The 19,449-nt window shown below is 47.9% G+C and overlaps 1 protein-coding gene across 3 annotated transcripts in view; it reads left to right on the forward strand.

Moving 5' to 3' along the window:
• NOS1 (nitric oxide synthase 1) overlaps positions 1 to 19,449 on the forward strand; it is a 193,179-nt gene that overhangs the window by 118,321 nt on the left and 55,409 nt on the right. For all 3 annotated transcript variants that reach the window (XM_042234646.1, XM_027956540.2, XM_042234647.1), the window contains exons 4-7: positions 13,169 to 13,297; positions 15,188 to 15,333; positions 16,755 to 16,917; positions 18,172 to 18,263. In XM_042234646.1, the coding sequence (XP_042090580.1) occupies positions 13,169 to 13,297; positions 15,188 to 15,333; positions 16,755 to 16,917; positions 18,172 to 18,263 (530 nt within the window). The remainder of the gene's footprint in view (positions 1 to 13,168; positions 13,298 to 15,187; positions 15,334 to 16,754; positions 16,918 to 18,171; positions 18,264 to 19,449) is intronic.

Raw genomic sequence — 19,449 nt, forward strand, 5'->3', positions numbered from 1 at the left:
ACATGGGAGCTCCTGGAATTGTGACGTGCAGACCAGCAGTGCTTGGACTTACTCCTTGAATGTTATCAAGTCCTTGCTGTTAGTCTGTGACCCAAAATAAGCTTCGAAATCACTGGCCTGTGAGATTATCCAGGCTCTGCTGTCTGAGGCTCAATTTTCCAAATGCCTCTCAGAAATAGAGCTAAAAGGAAGCAGAGACCCAAGTGCACAGTTATATTGAAGTCCCAGAGCTAAGCAAACAGCTCAGCTGCCTCCTGCTAGACACCTCCACAGCCATAGGGCTCAGAAACATTTCCCAGGTGAAGCAAATTAATAGGAAACCCAGTGATTTTCTTTCTGGCCTGAAAGACCAGCTCCTATGTTCAGCCTCTTCTCTATCTGCCCAAAGCCACTTTACCTGCAGCGCCTGGAATCAGCTCCCTTCTGTCCAGTTGTAACCCACATTTGCTGCTTTTTAGACATCCAGGGAGGGGGGAGCATTGTTAATAACACAAAGAGAGGCCCAGCTACTACCTGCCAATAGGAGCTGGTGGAGGAGCAGCTGGTCTGCATTTTCCCGGCAAAGACATGGCAAAAGGCAACAGAGCCCAGGTGAAGTGGGAGAGATGCAGGCTAGACAGGAAAAAGGACCTCCTGACTCCGACAACTGTTAAGTCCCTGAAGGAATATTATGGTCTGCCCCATTCTCCCTGATACTCTTGTTTGGCCAAATTCAACAGGAATTCTGCCGTAGAAGCACCTTCTCTTAAGTTAGCCTCAGAAATCTGAGATGCGCACCTATACCCAGTGGTCATTTCTCTTGTTGGGTCAGCAGTGGGTAGAGCCAGTGAGACCCAAATCCCTGGTCACTAGAACATAGCGTATGAATGACTTGGGGATGCTTATCTTTAACATCCCCTGACAAGTTGTATCTGGCCTGCACTGGTGGATAGAATGAATCCGTTCATCCATCACACAGATACCTAGTCACTCAATACTGCCACACACGCAACTCTGGGGTAGAAGCATAAGCGAGCAAACTTGGCCCTCCTTGCCCTCAAGACCTTCATGCATGCATGTGGGGAGATAACACACAGGGACAGTGCAATTAATCCTAAAATAGAGAGGGGCACAATACACTATGGGGCCATAAATACCTCGGCAGGCATAAGAAAAGATTTACCAGAAGAGGTGACTTTTTGATCAGGGTTTTGAAGATCATGTAGGAGTTTGCCTAGAAGAAAGTTGGGGAAAGCATTATAGTTTTAAAAGAAACTGCCAGGGCTGACAAATTATGTTTCTTTTTCTTACTAAGGATTGTTATTTGGTTGCTGAGGTTGTCTCTGATGCTAATTCCATCTGAGCCACTTTGAGTGTTGACACCATTCTCAAAGCCCCGTACATAATAACCCTCCTAAGTGGAAACGTTCCCCTAGATTAGTAAGAAAGTGCTATTTGCTCATTCTTCCCACAAAACCTTAGGATTTGATTCAAGCCCTTCTCTGCTTCCTTTCTTATTAAGCACCTATTTCTCTTGCCTGCCTGATTTGCTTCCCTAAGGGGTAGGAGTGGAACTGTGTCTTGCTTGGAGGTAGAATGTCTATTTTCATATGCAAATTAAGTATCCGTCCAACCCTTAAAAGTGAGTGTGAGAGGTCTTGGGTCTGGGGGAAGTGGCATTTCCATTTGGGTTCTTCTTTCTTATTTAGCCCACTGCCCCTCTCTCCAGCCTCTTGCTGACAAAGGCAGCCAGATAGTCAGAGAGTTGATTTTCATTTCAAAATCTCCCTGCCCACCCCATCCCCACCACCTCATCAGCAACCTGGCATTTCCTCACCCCTGGGGACATAGGGCTTGTTGCCTTTCAAAATGTCAAAATCTGTTGAGAAGCTTTTCCCTCCTTTCAGGGAAGTGTCAGCCTCCCCGACTAGCCTCTCTGCAGACCTCCAAATGATAAGGCATAAAGGGGAGTGCTTATGGTTTCCCAATCTTCAGAGGGTCAGAGGTGTCCAGGGCCCCTCTCTTCAGGAGCAAGCACCCCAAGCAGTCAGTACTGCTGGCTTTGCTGAAGACCAAAAGCAGGCAGCCAGACCCCTCCAAGCTGTGTCTGGATGAAGGCAAACCAGCCCAACCCTCTGCTTCTCAGCAACAACCCAGCATGCTTCAGGGAAGCTTTCTAAGTCAGCCCTGACTCACTGCACGCTAATGATGTCAGGATAAAAATAACAATAACGCTGACAACAATACCACCTTGTGGGGGTGCGGCCGTTCTATTCCCTGGGCTCACCCACAGCACTGGGGTCACGATCTCAGCTCAGGGGTCAACCCAGGTTTGGTCTCCTCCTCCCGGTGACCTTGGTCAAACAGCTGATTAGCATCCACACTGAAGCTCATAGCGGATAATAGGCTCGTGGAGTTGTGAGGAAGAAGAAATAAGATACCATACAAAATGATTACATCTGCTATTCATGATAAGAAATAATATGTGTTGAGCAATGGCAGACATTGTGTCAAGCAGTTTAGATCCACAATCTCATTTAATCTCCAACCCAACCCAATGGAGTTGGGTTACTGCTCTTGGGTTACTTCCTGTTACTGCTCCCATTTTACAGACGAATAAACTGAGGCCCAGAGAGTTTAATAGCTCGAGGAAGGTCATTTGACTTGTAAGTGGGCAAGATGGGACTTGAACCCAGGTCATAGAGCCCTACAGCCCACTCTCAACTCTACAAGGCCTTGCACAGAATAAGTGCTCCATAAAAAGTTCATTATTGTTATTTGGCTAATTATCATATTGCTGATCTAGGCATCATACTGTGTATTTAGGTAAAGGAGTATTGCCAATGGTTATATTGCTCATGTGAGGCTGAAGGTGACACCCTTATGGCCCAGAAAGGGAAGGTGACCACCCACGGAGTCTTGGTGGCAAAGGCACACCTCTTTGCCTTTATGGCGACATCGTCATCCTTGTCAATCATTCAGGTCAATGTAGCATTCAGTCTTTATCTTCTGGGGCCAGACTCTAGGAATATGCAGAGGAGGGAGGCAGTAAAGACCTGGATGGGGGAAAAAATGGGAACTTCGAGGGACTGGAGTCCATGCCCAGCTCTGTGGCCTGTCAGTTATTAATTTAGGGACAGTCACTTTACATCTCAGAGCCTCCATTTCCTCATCGGAAAAACGGGTTACCATGAGGAATCCAGGAACCAGTGGGTACGCAGTGGCCTCGCCTAGAGGAGGCACACAATAGGCATTTAATAAATGTCACTCAAAATGAAATTGAAATCACAGCCCTTGAGTTCAGAACCTAGACATTAGTTCAGAACTGAAACATACATATTTGTCTCAGTGTCCAGAAACTCCCAATCCCTAGACAAGCTCCAGACACAGACACATACACAGTAGTTGGCACACCATGATTTTTGGGGTTCTGTAGAATCATGCGCAGACATGCCACACAGGGTGCCCCCTGCCTCGCTCCAGCAGACTCCGTTGGCCACATTTACGTTGACTCTTTGGGGGCGCCTGCTCACTACTCCCTGCGCTAAGCCTGTCTCTAAGTACTTGAGAGACCTCCTCTATTTTGAACCTCATTGCTTTCTGTGAGAGTGTCCCAATCCCTACTAGAAGCTGCGATTAAGCCCTTTTCTGCCCCCAACTGTATCTGGCCAGGTATCCTTGGCCTTGATCTGGCTCATGGCTGAAGTGAGACACTCAGGTCAGATTTTCCAAAAAGCATGTTCCACCCCTTCCTCCACCTGTTTGAGGGTTCCTGGAGCACCCTCCAATAGGCACAAAGGGATGCTTTCCAGGAATTTATATTGAACAAAGCCCCTCAGTTCCCACTGGCACGGAACCCCAGCCTTGCTGATGTTTCACATCCCTCCACCCAGACCATCACCTGCCCAGTGACCTCCAGGGTCTTTACAGGTCACTTAGTCAGGGGACCAGCCTTCCATGTCCCTTCCATCTGTTCCCGTCAGAGGCAGGGTGGAACCAGGAAGTGGGGCCTGAATTGATGGGTGTTTGGGTTCAGCCCTTCTGGAATTTCCACATATTTTGCTAACTGTTTATTTTAACAGTGAGCATATTCAATGGAGGGGCTTCCCAGATGGCGCAGTGGTAAAGAATCCGTCTGCCAATGCAGGAGATGCAGGAGACCCAGGTTCCATCCCTGGGTATGGCAGCCCCCTCCAGTGTTCTTGCCTGGGAAGCACCATGGACAGAGGAGTCTGGTGGGCTACAGTCCATGGGGTCGCAGAGTTAGACATGACTGAGTGACTGAGCGTGCATATTCAACACAGGCTGTTTGAGTGTTGTCCGAGAAGGACAGTGACATTCTGTATGCTCATTTATTGCTTCAAACCATATTCAGATTCTTTCCCTTGATCAAAGTCATTTTTTCCTTCCTCTCTTTACAAATGGATGTCAGTTGTCAAAACTCCCTTCACACGGAGATTCCCAGAGGCCCACAGAGCCACAACCCACTTCTATTTTCTGAGGGTCCCAGGATGTTTTAAAAGGTAAAGAGTCCAAAACATAATCACAAAGCTTGTGGTGCATTTTTTTTAATTAAAAAAAACTTTTTTGCAGTATAGTTGCCTTACAAGGTTGCGTTACTTTCAACTGTACAGCAAAGTGAATCAGCTCTGTGTATACATATATCCCCTCTTTTCTTAAATTTCCTTCCCATTTAGGTCACCACAGAGCATCGAGTAGGGTTTATATAGTAGGTTCTCATTAATTATATGTTTGGTACATAGTAGTGTGTATACATCAATCCCAACCCCCTAATTTATCCCACTCCCCCCTGCCCCCATGGTATCCATAAGTTTGTTCTCTACATCTCTGTCTCTATTTCTGCTATACATTTTAAATATTTACAATCAGCAGTGTAATGCTTTTAATAAACACACACAGTACAATGCAATATAAGAGGGATGGGCCCCAAGATAACCACAGGATTTCTCAAAATTAATTCATAAGGCACGTGTACATTCTGATCTGGTAATGGGATCAGGTTTAAAGTTGTCTAATAATCTAATTATCTTGTGAGATCATCATGATTGTAAGCATCACCTCATTTGGAGAAAGCATCAACAATCTAACTTAAAGACCCCTTGGGTCCAGTGGTTAAGACCCAGTGCTTCTACTGCTGGGGGCATGAGTTCAATCCCTGGTTGAGGAACTAAGATCCTGCATGCCACAGGATGGCCAAAACAAACAAACAAAACTCCTCATCTCCAGAGGCTCTTGTCTGTGAACCCAAACCATGATGAATCTGACTCCCAAGCACTCCCTTCTGTAACCATCCTCCATAGAGAACATGGACCACTGAACAGGGGGGAAAGAGAGAGGAGGGGTGAAGAATAAGCGATTTCAAGCTTCTGTGGAGTTATTATAAAGAATGAATCACTTTAGAAATCATGCTTTGAATTCACTGCAAGGAAATTATACTCCAGTTTACTTAACACTGTTGGTTAAGTTTTATAAGTAGCAATTTTTTAATTGCATGGATGGGTGCGTACCTGCTGGTTTGCAGGCCCGTGGTTCTAGAACCTGAGCTGCCACAGCTCCTAATAGGTACGCTCCCGGCTCTAAAAGGTGGGGCCCACAGACTGGAGCAGCGCGGCCTGGAGCTGCAGCGAAGGGGCTGTGGCATGGTGTGTGGCATCTGGCCCCTGGTGTGGATGGCCCGCTGCCTGGCTCAGCCCCAGCGTGCTGCCCTCATTTTAGAGCAAGCCAAGCAGGGCAAGTTGCTGCAGGCCTCAGAGGGAGGAGCTGGCGCTGGTACCAACAGTGAAAGAAATAAGAACTGGCTCGCTTTGAACAGGTTTGGGCCTCAGCGCCTGGATTCATCTCCTCGAGCTGTTTTCTAGAGGAAGCACCATAAACTGTGTGGCTTCAACAATCAGAATTTATTGTCTGAGTCTGGAAACCCAGAAGTCTGAGATCAAAGTGGCTACAGGGTTCCTTCCCTCTGAGGGCGGTGAGCAAAAGTTCTGCTCCAGGCTCCTGTCCTCAGCTTGCAGGTGACAGTCTTCATGTTCATGTGGCGTTCTCCCTGTGTGCACGTCTGTCTCCTGATTTCCCCCTTTTTGTAAGGACACGAGTCATATTGGATTAGGGCCGCTTTAACGACCTTGTTTTAACTTAATTGCTGCTTTAAAGACTCTCACATTTGGAGATCCTGGGGGTTAGGACATCAACGTATGCACTGGAGGGACATCCTAAGATGTTCTGTGGTGCATAGGTACCTCCCTCCCTCCTTTCTGTCAAGCTCTTATCCCGATTTCATTGTGAGCCTCCTGCCCACAATTGAAGGAGGACAGGGTGCCTGCCCTCTCTTTGTAGACCACCAAGATTCGGATGTCTAGTGTCTGTCTTCCAGCCTTAAAATCCTCCACATTCCCCTCACCTTAGCTCCTTACTTCCCAGCTTCTGCTAAAAGCCTCACATCCTCCCACTTACCCAGATGGGAAGTCTCTGCGTCAGTGTTGACTTGCTCTTTTCTCTCCCATCCTCTCAAGCCACAGAGCTCTTGTCCTGCTCCTGACACCCCAACTCCCGTCTCCCCCCTTCCTGTCATCTGCTACCACTGCTGCATTTCCACTCTCCTGGCCCCCTGCGCTGGTGCAGCAGCCCCCTTTTGGGCCTCTCAGCCTCCACCCTCTCCCTCCTACAGTCCTTGCACTCATGTATTTCCTAAAATGGCCTTGATAAGGCCACCCTCTTCACCAGGCAGCTTCAGGGGTTCTCACTGTCTACTCATTCAAGGCCAAAGCTTTCAGCTTAGCATTTAAGGGACTCCACAGTTTAGAAATACACTTAGATCTTATGTTAAATAGCTCAGGCTGCCATAATAATATACCATAGACCCAGCAGCTTAAACAATAGAAAATTATTTCTCACGGTTATGGAGGGTAGAGATCCAAAGTCAGGGTACCAAAAAAAAAAAACACAAACAAACAGTCAGGGTACCAGTGTGGTCACCTTCAGTGAGGGCTCTCTTCCTGGCTTGTAGCCGGCCACCTTCATTGTGTCCTTAAACAGCCTGTGCACTCAAAGAAATAGCTGTCTCTTCCTATTCATAGAAGACCCCTAATCCTAGCAGATTAGGGGTCCACCCTTGTGACCTCATTTAACCTTAATTACCTTCTAAAAGCCCTGTCTCCAAATATGTCACAATGGGAGTTGGAGCTTCAACATATGAATTTGAGAGGATACAGTTCAGTCCATAGCAGACCTCAAATGTTTGTTGAACAGGCACTGCTGCTGCTGCTGCTAAGTCACTTCAGTCATGTCCGATTCTGTGCGATCCCATAGACGGCAACCCACCAGGCTCCCCCGTCGCTGGGACTCTCCAGGCAAGAACACTGGAGTGGGGTGCCATTTCCTTCTCCAATGCATGAAAGTGAAAAGTGAAAGTGAAGTTGCTCAGTCGTGTCTGCTTCTTAGCGACCCCGTGGACTGAAGCCTGCCAGGTTCCTCTGTCCATGGGATTTTCCAGGCAAGAGCACTGGAGTGGGTGCCATCACCTTCTCTGGCTTGGCACTGGAGGTAGAGCAAAGTGAATGATGTGTTGGCAAAAAGTGGTATCTATATACGAACATCTATAAAGATACATGTATAAAGAAGATATGGTGTGTGTACACACACATACACACACACTGGAATATTACTCAGCCATAAAAAGGAATGGAATTGGGTCATTTGTAGAGATGTGAATGGACCTAGCTAGAGACTGTCATACAAAGTGAAAAAAGTCAGAAAGGAAAAAACAAATATAGTATATTAACACATATATGTGGAATCTAGAAAATTATAGAGATGATCTTATTTGCAAAGCAGAAATAGAGACACAGATGTAGAGAACAAATGTATGGATACCAAGGGGGAAAAGGGGTGGGAGGAATTGGGAGACTGGGATTGACATGTATCCACTGCTGGTAAAGAACCCGCCTGCCAATACAGGAGACAGAAGAGAGGCAGGTTTGACCCCTGAGTCAGAACGATTCCTTGGAGAAGGGAATGGCAGCCCACTCCAGTATCCTTGCCTGGAAAATCCCACGGACTGTAGCCTGCCAGGCTCCTCTGTCCCTGGGGTCGCAAAGAGTCAGACACCACTGAGTAACTAACACTTTCACTTTCACATGTATAAAAAAGATAACTAATGTTTAAGTTAATGGAGACCTAAGAAAGATAGGTTAGCTTTCAGCCACTGGAATTCAATCCTTTTGATCAAGAGTCTGTAAAGTTTTCCTGGGTAGGAGGTAATAGGAAATATATGTGACTTTGTGGACCATTCCATCTGAATCTCCATCTCAACTACCCCCACTCTGCCATTGTATCTCAAAAGCAGCCATAGGCAATATGGAAACAAATGAGGGTGGCTGGGTGCCAATAAAGCTTTATTTATAGACACAGAAATTTAAGCATCATCTAACTTTCACATGTCATGGAGCATTATCCTTCTAACTTTCACATGTCGTGGAGCATTATCCTTCTTTTGACTGTTTTATTCAACAAGTTTAAAATGGGAAAACCATTCTTAGCCATGCTGCTGCTGCTAAGTCGCTTCAGTCGTGTCTGACTCTGTGTGACGCCATAGATGGCCTCCCACTAGGCTCCCCCGTCCCTGGGGTTCTCCAGGCAAGAACACTGGAGTGGGTTGCCATTTCCTTCTCCAATGCATGAAAGTGAAAGTGAAGTCATTCAGTCATGTCTGACTCTTAGCGACGCCATGGACTGCAGCCTACCAGGCTCCTCCGTCCATGGGATTTTCCAGGCAAGAGTACTGGAGTGGGGTGCCATTGCCTTCTCCATCTTAGCCCATGGGCTGTACCAAAAGAGAGGGTAGACCAGCTATGGCCCATGGGCCACCGTCTGCAAACCCCTGCTTCAGAGCACGCGGCTGCAGGATGCTGCTGCCAAGAGAGTGGGGATCACAGTAGAGCCTAGAACACAGGTCCATAACACGCAGTAGGTACTCAGCGTGTATTTGCTGAAAGAGAGGAGGAAGGGAGGTATGGAGGGGGTGTGGAAATCAAGTTGCCAGGGATCCTACAAGCTGAATTCCTGGCTCAGAGCCCAAGGCTGACAACACCTCACCTGCTGTCTCCTCTTGGACTGCAAGATCATTTCCTTCCATTTCCTCAGGACCTCTCTAAAGACTCCCAGAGTGAAGAGGTGTTGACAGAGCCTTTGAAACACCCAGGAGCTCAGAGCCTGCTTTCAAATTTAGGAGCAGGCACCAAGGAGTCCTCCTGTTGAACCCACTGAAGTCGAGTCAGTGTCTCCCACCACCTGAAAAGCTTTCACGGTCTACCCTGAACCCAAATCCAGGGAAGAACACACTGTGTTCCCAAGCCCGCTTGTGCCCTGTCGCCAGCCTAACAACCCACAAGTGCCACTAACCTGAGTTTTTAGACCAAGCACTTCAGTCCCCACTCAGAAAAGTCATTTGCATCCCCCACGCCGGGCCCCCGACTGCTATATTAATCTCCTCGTTTGTCCCCTCCTGAGTCATCTAATATTACTGCTGGCTAATTAAAACATCAAAACTCAAGCACAACAGCCCTGCCAGAGGCCTCCTAATGGCTGGTTTCAAGTGTGCCCTTCACACAGCCCAGGGCAGAGAGTGGCATGGCTCATGCCTGGGCCCCCAATTAGTTGTCTCGTAATGACCACCCCTCGCACATCTGGACCCTCAACAGATGGCCTCTTTGATTGCCTGTATCTCTCTCCATCCGCCCTGCCTGTGAAGACTTCCGGCTTCCTCCCACCTTGTCAGGCTCCCCTCACTGCTGCCTTCTGCCCCTCTGTCACCTCCACGGGCCCTGGGCCTGACCCCAAATGCCAACACCATGTCTGTTATCCCCACTCTGGGATTGCAGCTGCTCCTCAAACTCTAGGGTGTCAAGAGAGAGTTTCTTTACTGGCTAAGTGATGCCCAATATTTAGGGAGGATGGCTAGGGTGCCTCCCATATGGACAAGGGAGGATTTTATTTTCCTAAGGACGCAGATTGCCGGCATGATCAGAGGAACTTCTAATCAGAAAGGCCCACCTAGAGGCAACCTCCATCACCTGGACATCTGCTGGGAGAGACGGGAGTGGAAATAGAATCCTAAATAAAGAAGTTCAGGATGTCTAGACCTTCAAAGGAAGTAGAGTCGTCTGTACATGGCTTCGTGTGGGGACATAAGTAAAAGAACTTAAGAGTTTAGCGGAATAGAAGGGCAGATAGGGAATGGAGGGAAGAATTCATTCCAATCCTTCTCCTGCTCCCAGGGTGATAGTGCAGTAGTAACACTTAAAGCAGCAGCAGTCATAACAGGGCTTCCCAGGTGGCGCTAGCAGTAAAGAACCCACCTGCCAATGCAGGAGACGTAAGAGACGTGGGTTCAATCTCTGGATCGGGAAGATGCCCTGGAGGAGGGCATGGCAACCCACTCCAGTATTCTGGCCTGGAGAATCCCCATGGACAGAGGAGTCTTGTGGGCCACAGTCCACGGGGGTTGCAAAGAGTTGGGCATGGCTGAAGTGATTTAGCACGCATGCACAGTTGCGGTAGGGCTACAAGTTGTTCTGGTAGTAGAATAATGACACCAGCAGTGATGAGGAGTGGCTAGCATTTAGGAGGCTGTGGCAATCACCCGCATGAAAGGTGGTGGAAGCTTGGATAGAGTGCTACACAGTAGATGGAGAGAATGAGGATTCTGGAGCCATTTAGAAGGCTAAGTGGATGCGAGTCTGGGATGGTCTGGGTGTGGGGGATAAAGAAGATGATGCTCAGGACAGTTCCTTCCTGTGGCGTGCACAGGCGGTGGGTGGACGTTGGTACCCAACACCGAGATGAGAGCCGCTGGGGACAAGTGGATCTGGAAGATCATGAGTCATAGTACCTTCCTTTTGTTCTTTGCTCTCGCTCCCTGCACTGTCTGGCAGTCTTTAGTGGCGGCATGCTGGCACTTGCCTCCCATTCCCCAAGATCCAACATGGCGGCACGGATGCTTTAGCAGAGCGCTCCCCTGGCAGAAAGGTGGCTATGCCTCTCACTTCTCTACCAACAAGACTCTGCTCCCTCTTCTTGACCTGATTAACAGGTCTCGACTTAGAAGTCAAATGACCCTGGTCAGATGCCCCTTCTGAGTGCTTTCACAGTCCCCTGCACACTGCTGACATCCCAGGTTATGATACTCATTTCATTCAATGATAATAGTTCATTCAATCATCATCCCCACTAGGCCACATAAACTCCATGAGGGCACAGATCATGTCTGTTGTGTTTGTTACTGTAGCCCTTGCCCTTACTGACTTGCCTGGAACATGGGAGATACTCAGTAAACCTGTGCTGGGTGAACGAATGAATGAGTGAGTGAGTGAGGGAATTGTACCTGATGGCCAAGAGGCAGAGTGGCCAAACAGTGGAGGGCATGGTTAGAGAGCCAGACTGCCAGGACTTGACTCCTGGCTCCAGTTTATTAGTTCTGCAATCTTGTTCAACTCGGTTAACTTCTCTGTGCCTCAGTTTCCTCATCTGTAAAATGGGGATGATAAGGTGGTTGCTTGGCACATAGCAAGTGTCCAGTGGATGTTAGTTTTCAGTAGTTGTCCTTCAGGGTTCTCTGTGATTTCTGTCCCAGACTTAACCCAATTCAGTCCTAATTCATGGCTCTCTCAGCAGCCTGAGCACCTCCATGCTGATGAGATGTGGATCCTGCCTCCTTTCTGATTTCATCTCCTTTGTATTCATTCACACTCAAACACCCCAGCCACACTGGCCTCCTTGCTGGTCCTTTAAGCTTACAAGCTCATCCCTGCCTCAGGGCCTTTGCAAACTGTGCCTCCCGCCCCCCCTCCACTTTGTTACCATTACTTCTCTCTATATTGTATTCTTATCACCTCCTGAAATTATATCATCCATGTATTAGTTTACTTATTATTTATCTCCACTTCTCCAAAAACAGTGCTCCAGAAGAACAAGGATCCTGACTGCCTTGTTCACCTCGGTGTCCCCAGCACCTAGCAGTGCCTAGCACATAGTAGGTGCTCAAGAGATACAATTTGAATGTGTGAATACCCTGGCTCTAGGTCACTGCCCACTACGCCACTCTTAGGCATGAGTGTCACTCAACACTGTCTCATCCTCTCTCCTCCCTTGCTCAGCTGTTGCATCAGGGTATGCCTGACGCCTCTCCCTTAGAGCTGCTGATGCTCTTCTGATGCACGAGCACACCTCTCTCCAGGCTGGTAGACGACCACTCAGAAATACCCAAGAACAGAAGTGAGCCTTATCAGTGAGGCTTGAAATGGATGGGCAACATTTGTCAGCCAGGCCTTTCCCCTCTCACCTACTGGGAAATTTGCTTACAGAGGTGAAGACAAATGGGGGGGCTGAAGATGTTCAGGATGGAGAGGACAGTATGTGCAAAGGCCCTGAGCAGGGACATGCTTGGCCATTTTGAAAAACAGAAACCTGGAATTGGAGGAAGGTATCCTATGCTTCAAGGGCTTCCCAGGGGGCACGGTGGGAAAGAATTCATCTGCCAATGCAGGAGACCAGAGTTCAATCCCTGGGTCAGGAAGATCCCCTGGAGAAGGGAACCGCTACACACTTCAGTATTCTGGCCTGGAGAATCCCATGGACAGAGGAGCCTGGCGGGATAAGCCATGGGGTCACAAAGAGTCAGACATGGCTGAGCATGCTATGCTTCAAACCTTTCTCACTTAAACTTCTTGTTTCCCTAGTATTTGCCAAAAATGGTGAGTTTGGACTATGGCAGGACAGCCCAAAAATCCAAGTAACTTAACCCAGCCTCAGGTTTGATTCCTCAGCCCTGAGGGCTGTTACCATTTTGAGAGACTGACAGTGTTCCTTCAGTTACTCATTCATTCAACAAGCATTCACTGAGTCCCAGCTACGTGCCAGACCCTGCGCTAGAGGCCAGAGAGACCAGCCTCTGAGCTCCTGACCCCTCTCCCCAGGACGGAACATGAGACATTCTTCCATGGCACCTCCTTCTGTCCGGGCAGAGGGACCAGGTCCCAGGCACCTTGCACATGTCCACCCCAGAGTCACAGACAGCCGGTGACTAGGGGCAGATTCTAGGAAGAACACCACCTCTTCCCACCCCAGTGGGGACAGTCTTCCAGTGCCTAATATGCATCTTCATTCTCTCCTGCAGCCCTCTGCCTCGGGGAAACAGTCTCCCACGAAGAATGGCAGCCCCTCCAAGTGCCCTCGCTTCCTCAAGGTCAAGAACTGGGAGACCGACGTGGTTCTCTCTGACACCCTCCACCTCAAGAGCACGTTGGTGAGTATCCCAGCACGGGGGGAGACCAGGCTTTTCTCAACCCCAGCAATATCCACACATGGGACAGGATAATTCTCGTTGTGGGGACCATCCTGTGCATTGTGGAAAGTTGAGCATCAGCCCTGACCTGTGCCCACCAGATGCTGGTTGTGACAACCAAATATGTCTCCAGATATTGTTAGATGTGCCCTGGGTGGGAAATACACCCCCATTTGAGAACCACTGGTAGATACTTAGCTGTGCAAATACTATTTATTTCTGTCCCCTGTACCCAAAAGGGGATTGCTTCTCCTAAGTACACTCTTTTTACATCTCACTATCCAACCACTGATGGAGTTTTGAACAAACCCTTCTTAGTTATCAAGCTGTCCTCTAAATTTTTATATATTGTAAAGTCAATCAGTCAGTTTTTTTATATTGTAGAAAGCGGGCTTCCCTCATAGCTCAGTCGGTAAAGAATCTGCCTCCAGTGCAGGAGACTCGGGTTCTATCTCTGGGTCGGGAAGATCTCCTGGAGAAGGAAATGGCAACCTACTCCAGTATTCTTGCCTGGAAAATCCCATGGACAGAGGAGCCTGGTGGGCTGCAGTCCATGGGGTCGCAAAGGGTCAGGCGTGACTGAGCAACTAATGCTTGGAGGAATGTTGTATCAGTAAGCTATCACAGTGTAACAAACCACCCCAAAATTAATGACCTAAAGCAACTACTCACAAAGAGTCGGACATGACTGAGCAACTGAACTGAACTGAACTGAACTGAAAGCAGCTACTCCTATTTTCCAGGACCTACAGATTGGCAGGGTGGTTCTCATGCTTCTGTTGATCTCATGCTTCTGTGATTCTCTGAGGGGTCAGCTCTGTGCCATAGGGCCTCTCAACCTCCAGTAAGGTAGCTTGGTCTCCTCCATGCCCTGGATGCAGGGTCCTGAGAGAATGAGCAGAAACATATAAGATATCTTGAGACCTAGAATCAGAATGGGCACAGTGTCACTCTGCCATTTTCTGTTGGCCCAAACCAGCTCAGATTCAAAAGGAGAGGGAGGAGGCTTCACCTCTTGATGAGAATTGCTGTAAAGTCACATAGTAAAGGGCGTGAATAGATGGAGGGAAAGAATTGGGGCGATTTTCTGCAATCAACATCCTGTAGACCTGTTCAAAAGAGCTACTGTGATCACTCTACTAGTCCTTCTTGATCAACATGGGATCAAAAAATAGTTGGGAGGTGTCTCCGCTGATGGCCCAGTGGTTATGACTCTATGCTTCCAATGAAGGGACATGGGTTCGATCCCTGGTTGATAACTAAGATCTTACATGCTGCATCGTGCAGCCAAAAAAACAATTTATTTTTTAATATTGGGAGATTCAGCATCAATGGTTCTGATTCCCAGAGAATGACAGTCATAAAGCCCCTCTCTTCACCTCCCCCCCCTCACTGAGTAGAGCAAATAATTATAGAACCTTAAAATGCTGATTAGGGCTTCCCCTAACTCAGATGTGACTCAGATGGGAAAGAGTCTGTCTGAAATGCAGGAGACCTGGGTTCGATACCTGGGTCAGGAAGATCCCCTGGAGAAGAAATGGCAACCCACTGCAGTATTCTTGCCTGTGGAGCATCCCATGGACCAAGGAGCCTGATGGACTACAGTCCATGGGGTCGCGAAGAGTCAGACATGACTCAGTGACTAACACACACACTAAAATGCTGGTTATCTTCTCCTCACCTGGGCTAATCACCAGGTACAACAGTGACTGGAAGCTGGTACGTGAGAAATTCACTTTGGGAATTAAAGGCCGGGGAAACTCTACCACGAATGTCTAGCCAAGTCCACAGCCCTACACGTGCCACACTTGGGTGAAACTAGGTAACAGCCCAAACCTCTTTTCCTTCCAGGGAACGGGATGCACTGAGCACATCTGTATGGGGTCCGTCATGCTCCCTTCTCAGCAAATACGAAAGCCTGAAGACGTCCGCACGAAAGAACAGCTCTTTCCTCTTGCCAAAGAGTTCATCGATCAGTACTACTCATCAATTAAAAGGCAAGTTCATGTCTACACTCGGGTGCCCCAGTACTGGGTACAAAGACTTCAGGTCCAACTCTGCAGACAGTTGAACCAAGACTGAGCATAGCACCTCTGCCCGCCATGCACAAAGGTCAAAAATTGGGGCTGGTCCTGTACAAGGGCCAGATCTGGCCCCTAGAAATGTTTTTGTTTAGCCTGAAGAATGTCTCTTAAATTTGAAACTCTTCAAGCAATTTCACACCTGGGTATATTCCCGAAAGAAACTCTCACACTTGTTCACAAGGTCAGCATAAGAATGTTCACTGAAGCATAGTTATTATGGGAAAAAATGAAATTAAGCACCCAGCTGGAAATAACCTCAACTCCATTGTTAGGAGAATGTGTAAGTGAACTGTGGCAGTTTCTGTAATGGAATATTATACAGCTATGAGAATGAGCGTGTTAAAGCTCTGTGTGTTCATGGAAATGAAGCTCACAAATAACTTTGAGCAAAGGAAAGAAAAGATAGATACATTCTACTCAATAGATACAGTGTATCTATTATAGAAGATACATTTAGGACAGCACCATTCATAAAAAATAATACTATGGCAACCCACTCCAGTGTCCTTGCCTGGAGAATCCCATGGATGGAGGAGCCTGGTAGGCTGCGGTCCACGGGGTGGCAAAGAGTCGGACACGACTGAGCGACTTTTTACTTTTATTTTAATTTATACATGATTTAGGGGGATATATATTGGGCTGGCCAGAAAGTTCATTCATTTTTCCATAATCTCAGAAAACCTGAACAAACTTTTTGGTCAACCAAATGCTCAAGTGGCAAAAATCTAGACAGAAGCATGAGAATGCTAAACTCCACATTCAAAATAGCAACCACTTCTGGAAAGAAAGTGAGCTATGGTAAGGAGTAGTCCCCAAGGAACTGTAAAATATTTTCTTGTTTGTTAATGATTTCTCCGGCTTGGGACACAGATGCTCATTATATTATTTTCTACACCTTTTGTCAGCCTGCAACTTTTCATAACATTTTTTTTAACTTTCTCAAAGTGAATTTATTTTAAAACGAATTTAAATTTTTGTTTAGAAATGGGAAGCGTTCCCTTTAAAAATCAGATTCCCAGTTTCTCTGTAAAGAAGATCTGGCAGTACCGGCCCCCGATCAGACAACAGCAGTCTAGAACAGAGTTGAGGCTGCCCTCTGGGGACTAGGCTTGGGCTGGCCTGTTTGCTACAGTCCCCACCCAGCCAGGTCAGTCCCATGTTTGGGCCTTTGAAGGCATTTGAATTTGCCAGCCTCTGCTTTATGCACAAACTATCATGTCTGGACATCACAGACTCTCCGTGGCTTCTGGCCTCCTGTAATAGCTTACTCCTTCCACCAACCTCTAATTGAGGAGAGAAAGTAATGCTCCCGTGTCCCTTCCCTCTTCCCTCAGGTTCGGCTCCAAAGCCCACATGGAGAGGCTGGAAGAGGTGAACAAAGAGATCGAAACCACCAGCACCTACCAGCTCAAGGACACAGAGCTCATCTACGGGGCCAAGCACGCCTGGCGGAACGCCTCCCGCTGCGTCGGCAGGATCCAGTGGTCCAAGCTGCAGGTGGGCAGTCAGGCTCAGATATTGTGAAGAGCCCTTTGGTGGGAGCTGGTGCGGGGGAAATGAGCTTTGAAAGGGGTCAGCTTCTACCAAGGGCCCTTGGTGGCCATGGTGAGCTATCAGATGGTCATCATGGGGTCCCAGATTCTCAGATCATGACCAAATCTGGCTTGTAGTCATGTTTTATTCAGCCAAAGCAATCTTTTTTAAAAACTGAACTTGACGTCTCTAGGTAGGGCTTATACTCTCCAATTTACCACAGACCCCATTCCTCCCTTTTGTCTTACACCTACTCTCTTTCCTTATTTATGTTATTTGCTTACTCCCTGAAAGCATTAGATCCTGCATCTCCTGGTATGATTTTTTTCCCTTGGAGAATAATTGTAAGTTGGAAATAGATTAGTTATCAGTCTCGGGGGAGTTTGTCTGATTTTTGTTTGTTTTATTTTTAAGTCCCTATTGCTGTTGTTCAGTCACTAAGTCGTATGAGTCTTTGCAACCCCATGGACTGCAGCGTGTCAAGCTTGCCTGTCTTACATTATCTCTCGGAGTTTGCTCAAACTCATGTCCATTGAGTCGATGATGCCATCCAACCATCTCATCCTCTGTCACCCCCTTTTCCTCTTGCCCTCAATCTTTCCCAGCATCAGGGTCTTTTCCAGTGAGTCATCTGTTCTCAATAGGGGGCCAAAGGACTGGAGCTTCAGCTTCAGCACCAGTCCGTCCAATGAATATCCAAGGTTAATTTCTTTCAGGATTGACTGGTTTGATCTCCTTGCTGTCCAAGGGACTCTCATTTGAGCACCACAATTTCAAAGCACCAATTCTTCCACCCTCAGCCTTCTTTATGGTCCAACTCTCACATCCATACATGACTACTGGAAAAACCATAGCTTTGACTGTACGGACCATTGTTGGCAAAGTGACGAAGTCCCTAATCCCTAGCAACCTCACGGGAGATACAGGCAGCCCATTACGAGTCACTCCTCTGCTCAGCATTCCCTTCCCGTGGTCACCTACCCCCCATGCCTACTTTTAGGGGATTTTTCCTGGTTTGATTAGCCATGGTTATTACAACATAAAAAGATACTATAAACACAGGGGGGCAGGGCTCAGTAGTGAAATGCTCACTACCCCTAAGGGGCAGCAGCTAGGGTGGGCTCTGCGTGCTTCTGCAATCGGGGCGGGGGGGGCTGCCCTGGGCAGGGCTGAATGGGGAAAGAGGAGGCAATCGTTCCCACATTGTACTCCTTACAGGTGTTTGATGCCCGAGACTGTACTACTGCTCATGGGATGTTCAACTACATCTGTAACCACATCAAGTATGCCACCAACAAAGGGAACCTCAGGTGAGCCAACCAGCCTGGGGAAAGGGAATCTGACATCCCCACAGTGTTGACCCTTGAGTCTGGAGCTGGCTCCCCTGCCATGGAATTGCTCCCCCTCTTTCCTCGGGGCCAGTGCCACGTGGGGAGAGGTGGCCTGGCCTCCTCATTCTGACCTCCACGTGCCTTCTCTCCCAAGAGACACAGACTCCCCTGTGGTTTGCAGAAGTATAGCAACCACAATCACGTTCATCCCACAGTTTAATATCAACCTCTAGAGGAAGCAGGATGAGATGTTTCAGATTCCCAGGAAGAGGAAAACCCCCTTGCTGATGGTGACCCGCTTTCACCAGCACCTCCTCTGTTGCCTGGAGCTGCCTCCGAGGTTTCCGGGGTTTCAAATGCAACGTCTCTTTCCTTTGCCCTGGGGACTACCATTTCTGGTTTCACCAAGCTGAGCCACATCTGGGACTTCTCTTACCTCCCACTGAGAACAAAGCTGCAGGGGGTGCAGGCCAAAGCAGACAGGTGCTGATGTGAGCTAGTGGCTTCCATGCTGGCAAGTCTCAGCTGGGAGAGGAGTAGCTGAGAAGGAACAGCTGAGGCCCCACAGACAGGCGGTGACACTTGTTACATACTCCCTCCGTCCTGCCCCTGCATCTGTTCCCAGCCACTGAGAACCAGCCTCACCTTGGGGCTGCACAGGACCACTGCAAAGATATTCCCACAAGCCCTTGGGCTGTGCTGAGCTCATCCATGAAGTGGCTTATTGGCATTAAGCATGGCTTTTCTTGGACATGTCTCTTCCTTGAGAAGGAAATTGTGTTTACCACCTGAGCCCACCAGTGGGAAAGAGCCTGTCATTTAAGGCCTGCTGGGGAAATTAGTATTCAGATCTTTTTCCGAAAAGACCTTGCCCCTCAGAGAACAACAAAGAACTCCCTTCAACTGCATATCCTAAGCATTAAAGCATGGCCTAGCCAAGGTCTTAGCCTCAAAGAGCTTGTGAGTTATTTTGATAGTTTTCAAATGATGCTGTGATGGAGTGATTTGGGGTGGGGGTCATCAGGCCAGGCAGTGCACCTTTACTTTTTTCAATTTTCTATTGGTGGAGGTCTAAATGAGACCTACTATTGATGAAATGTTCAGCTGATTTTTTTTAACAAGTTTTAAACTACATATGTGGACACAATGAGAGGCCATAAGAGAA

Source organism: Ovis aries, chromosome 17 (assembly GCF_016772045.2).
Source record: "Ovis aries strain OAR_USU_Benz2616 breed Rambouillet chromosome 17, ARS-UI_Ramb_v3.0, whole genome shotgun sequence".
In the NCBI taxonomy this organism is placed as follows: Eukaryota; Metazoa; Chordata; class Mammalia; order Artiodactyla; family Bovidae; genus Ovis; species Ovis aries.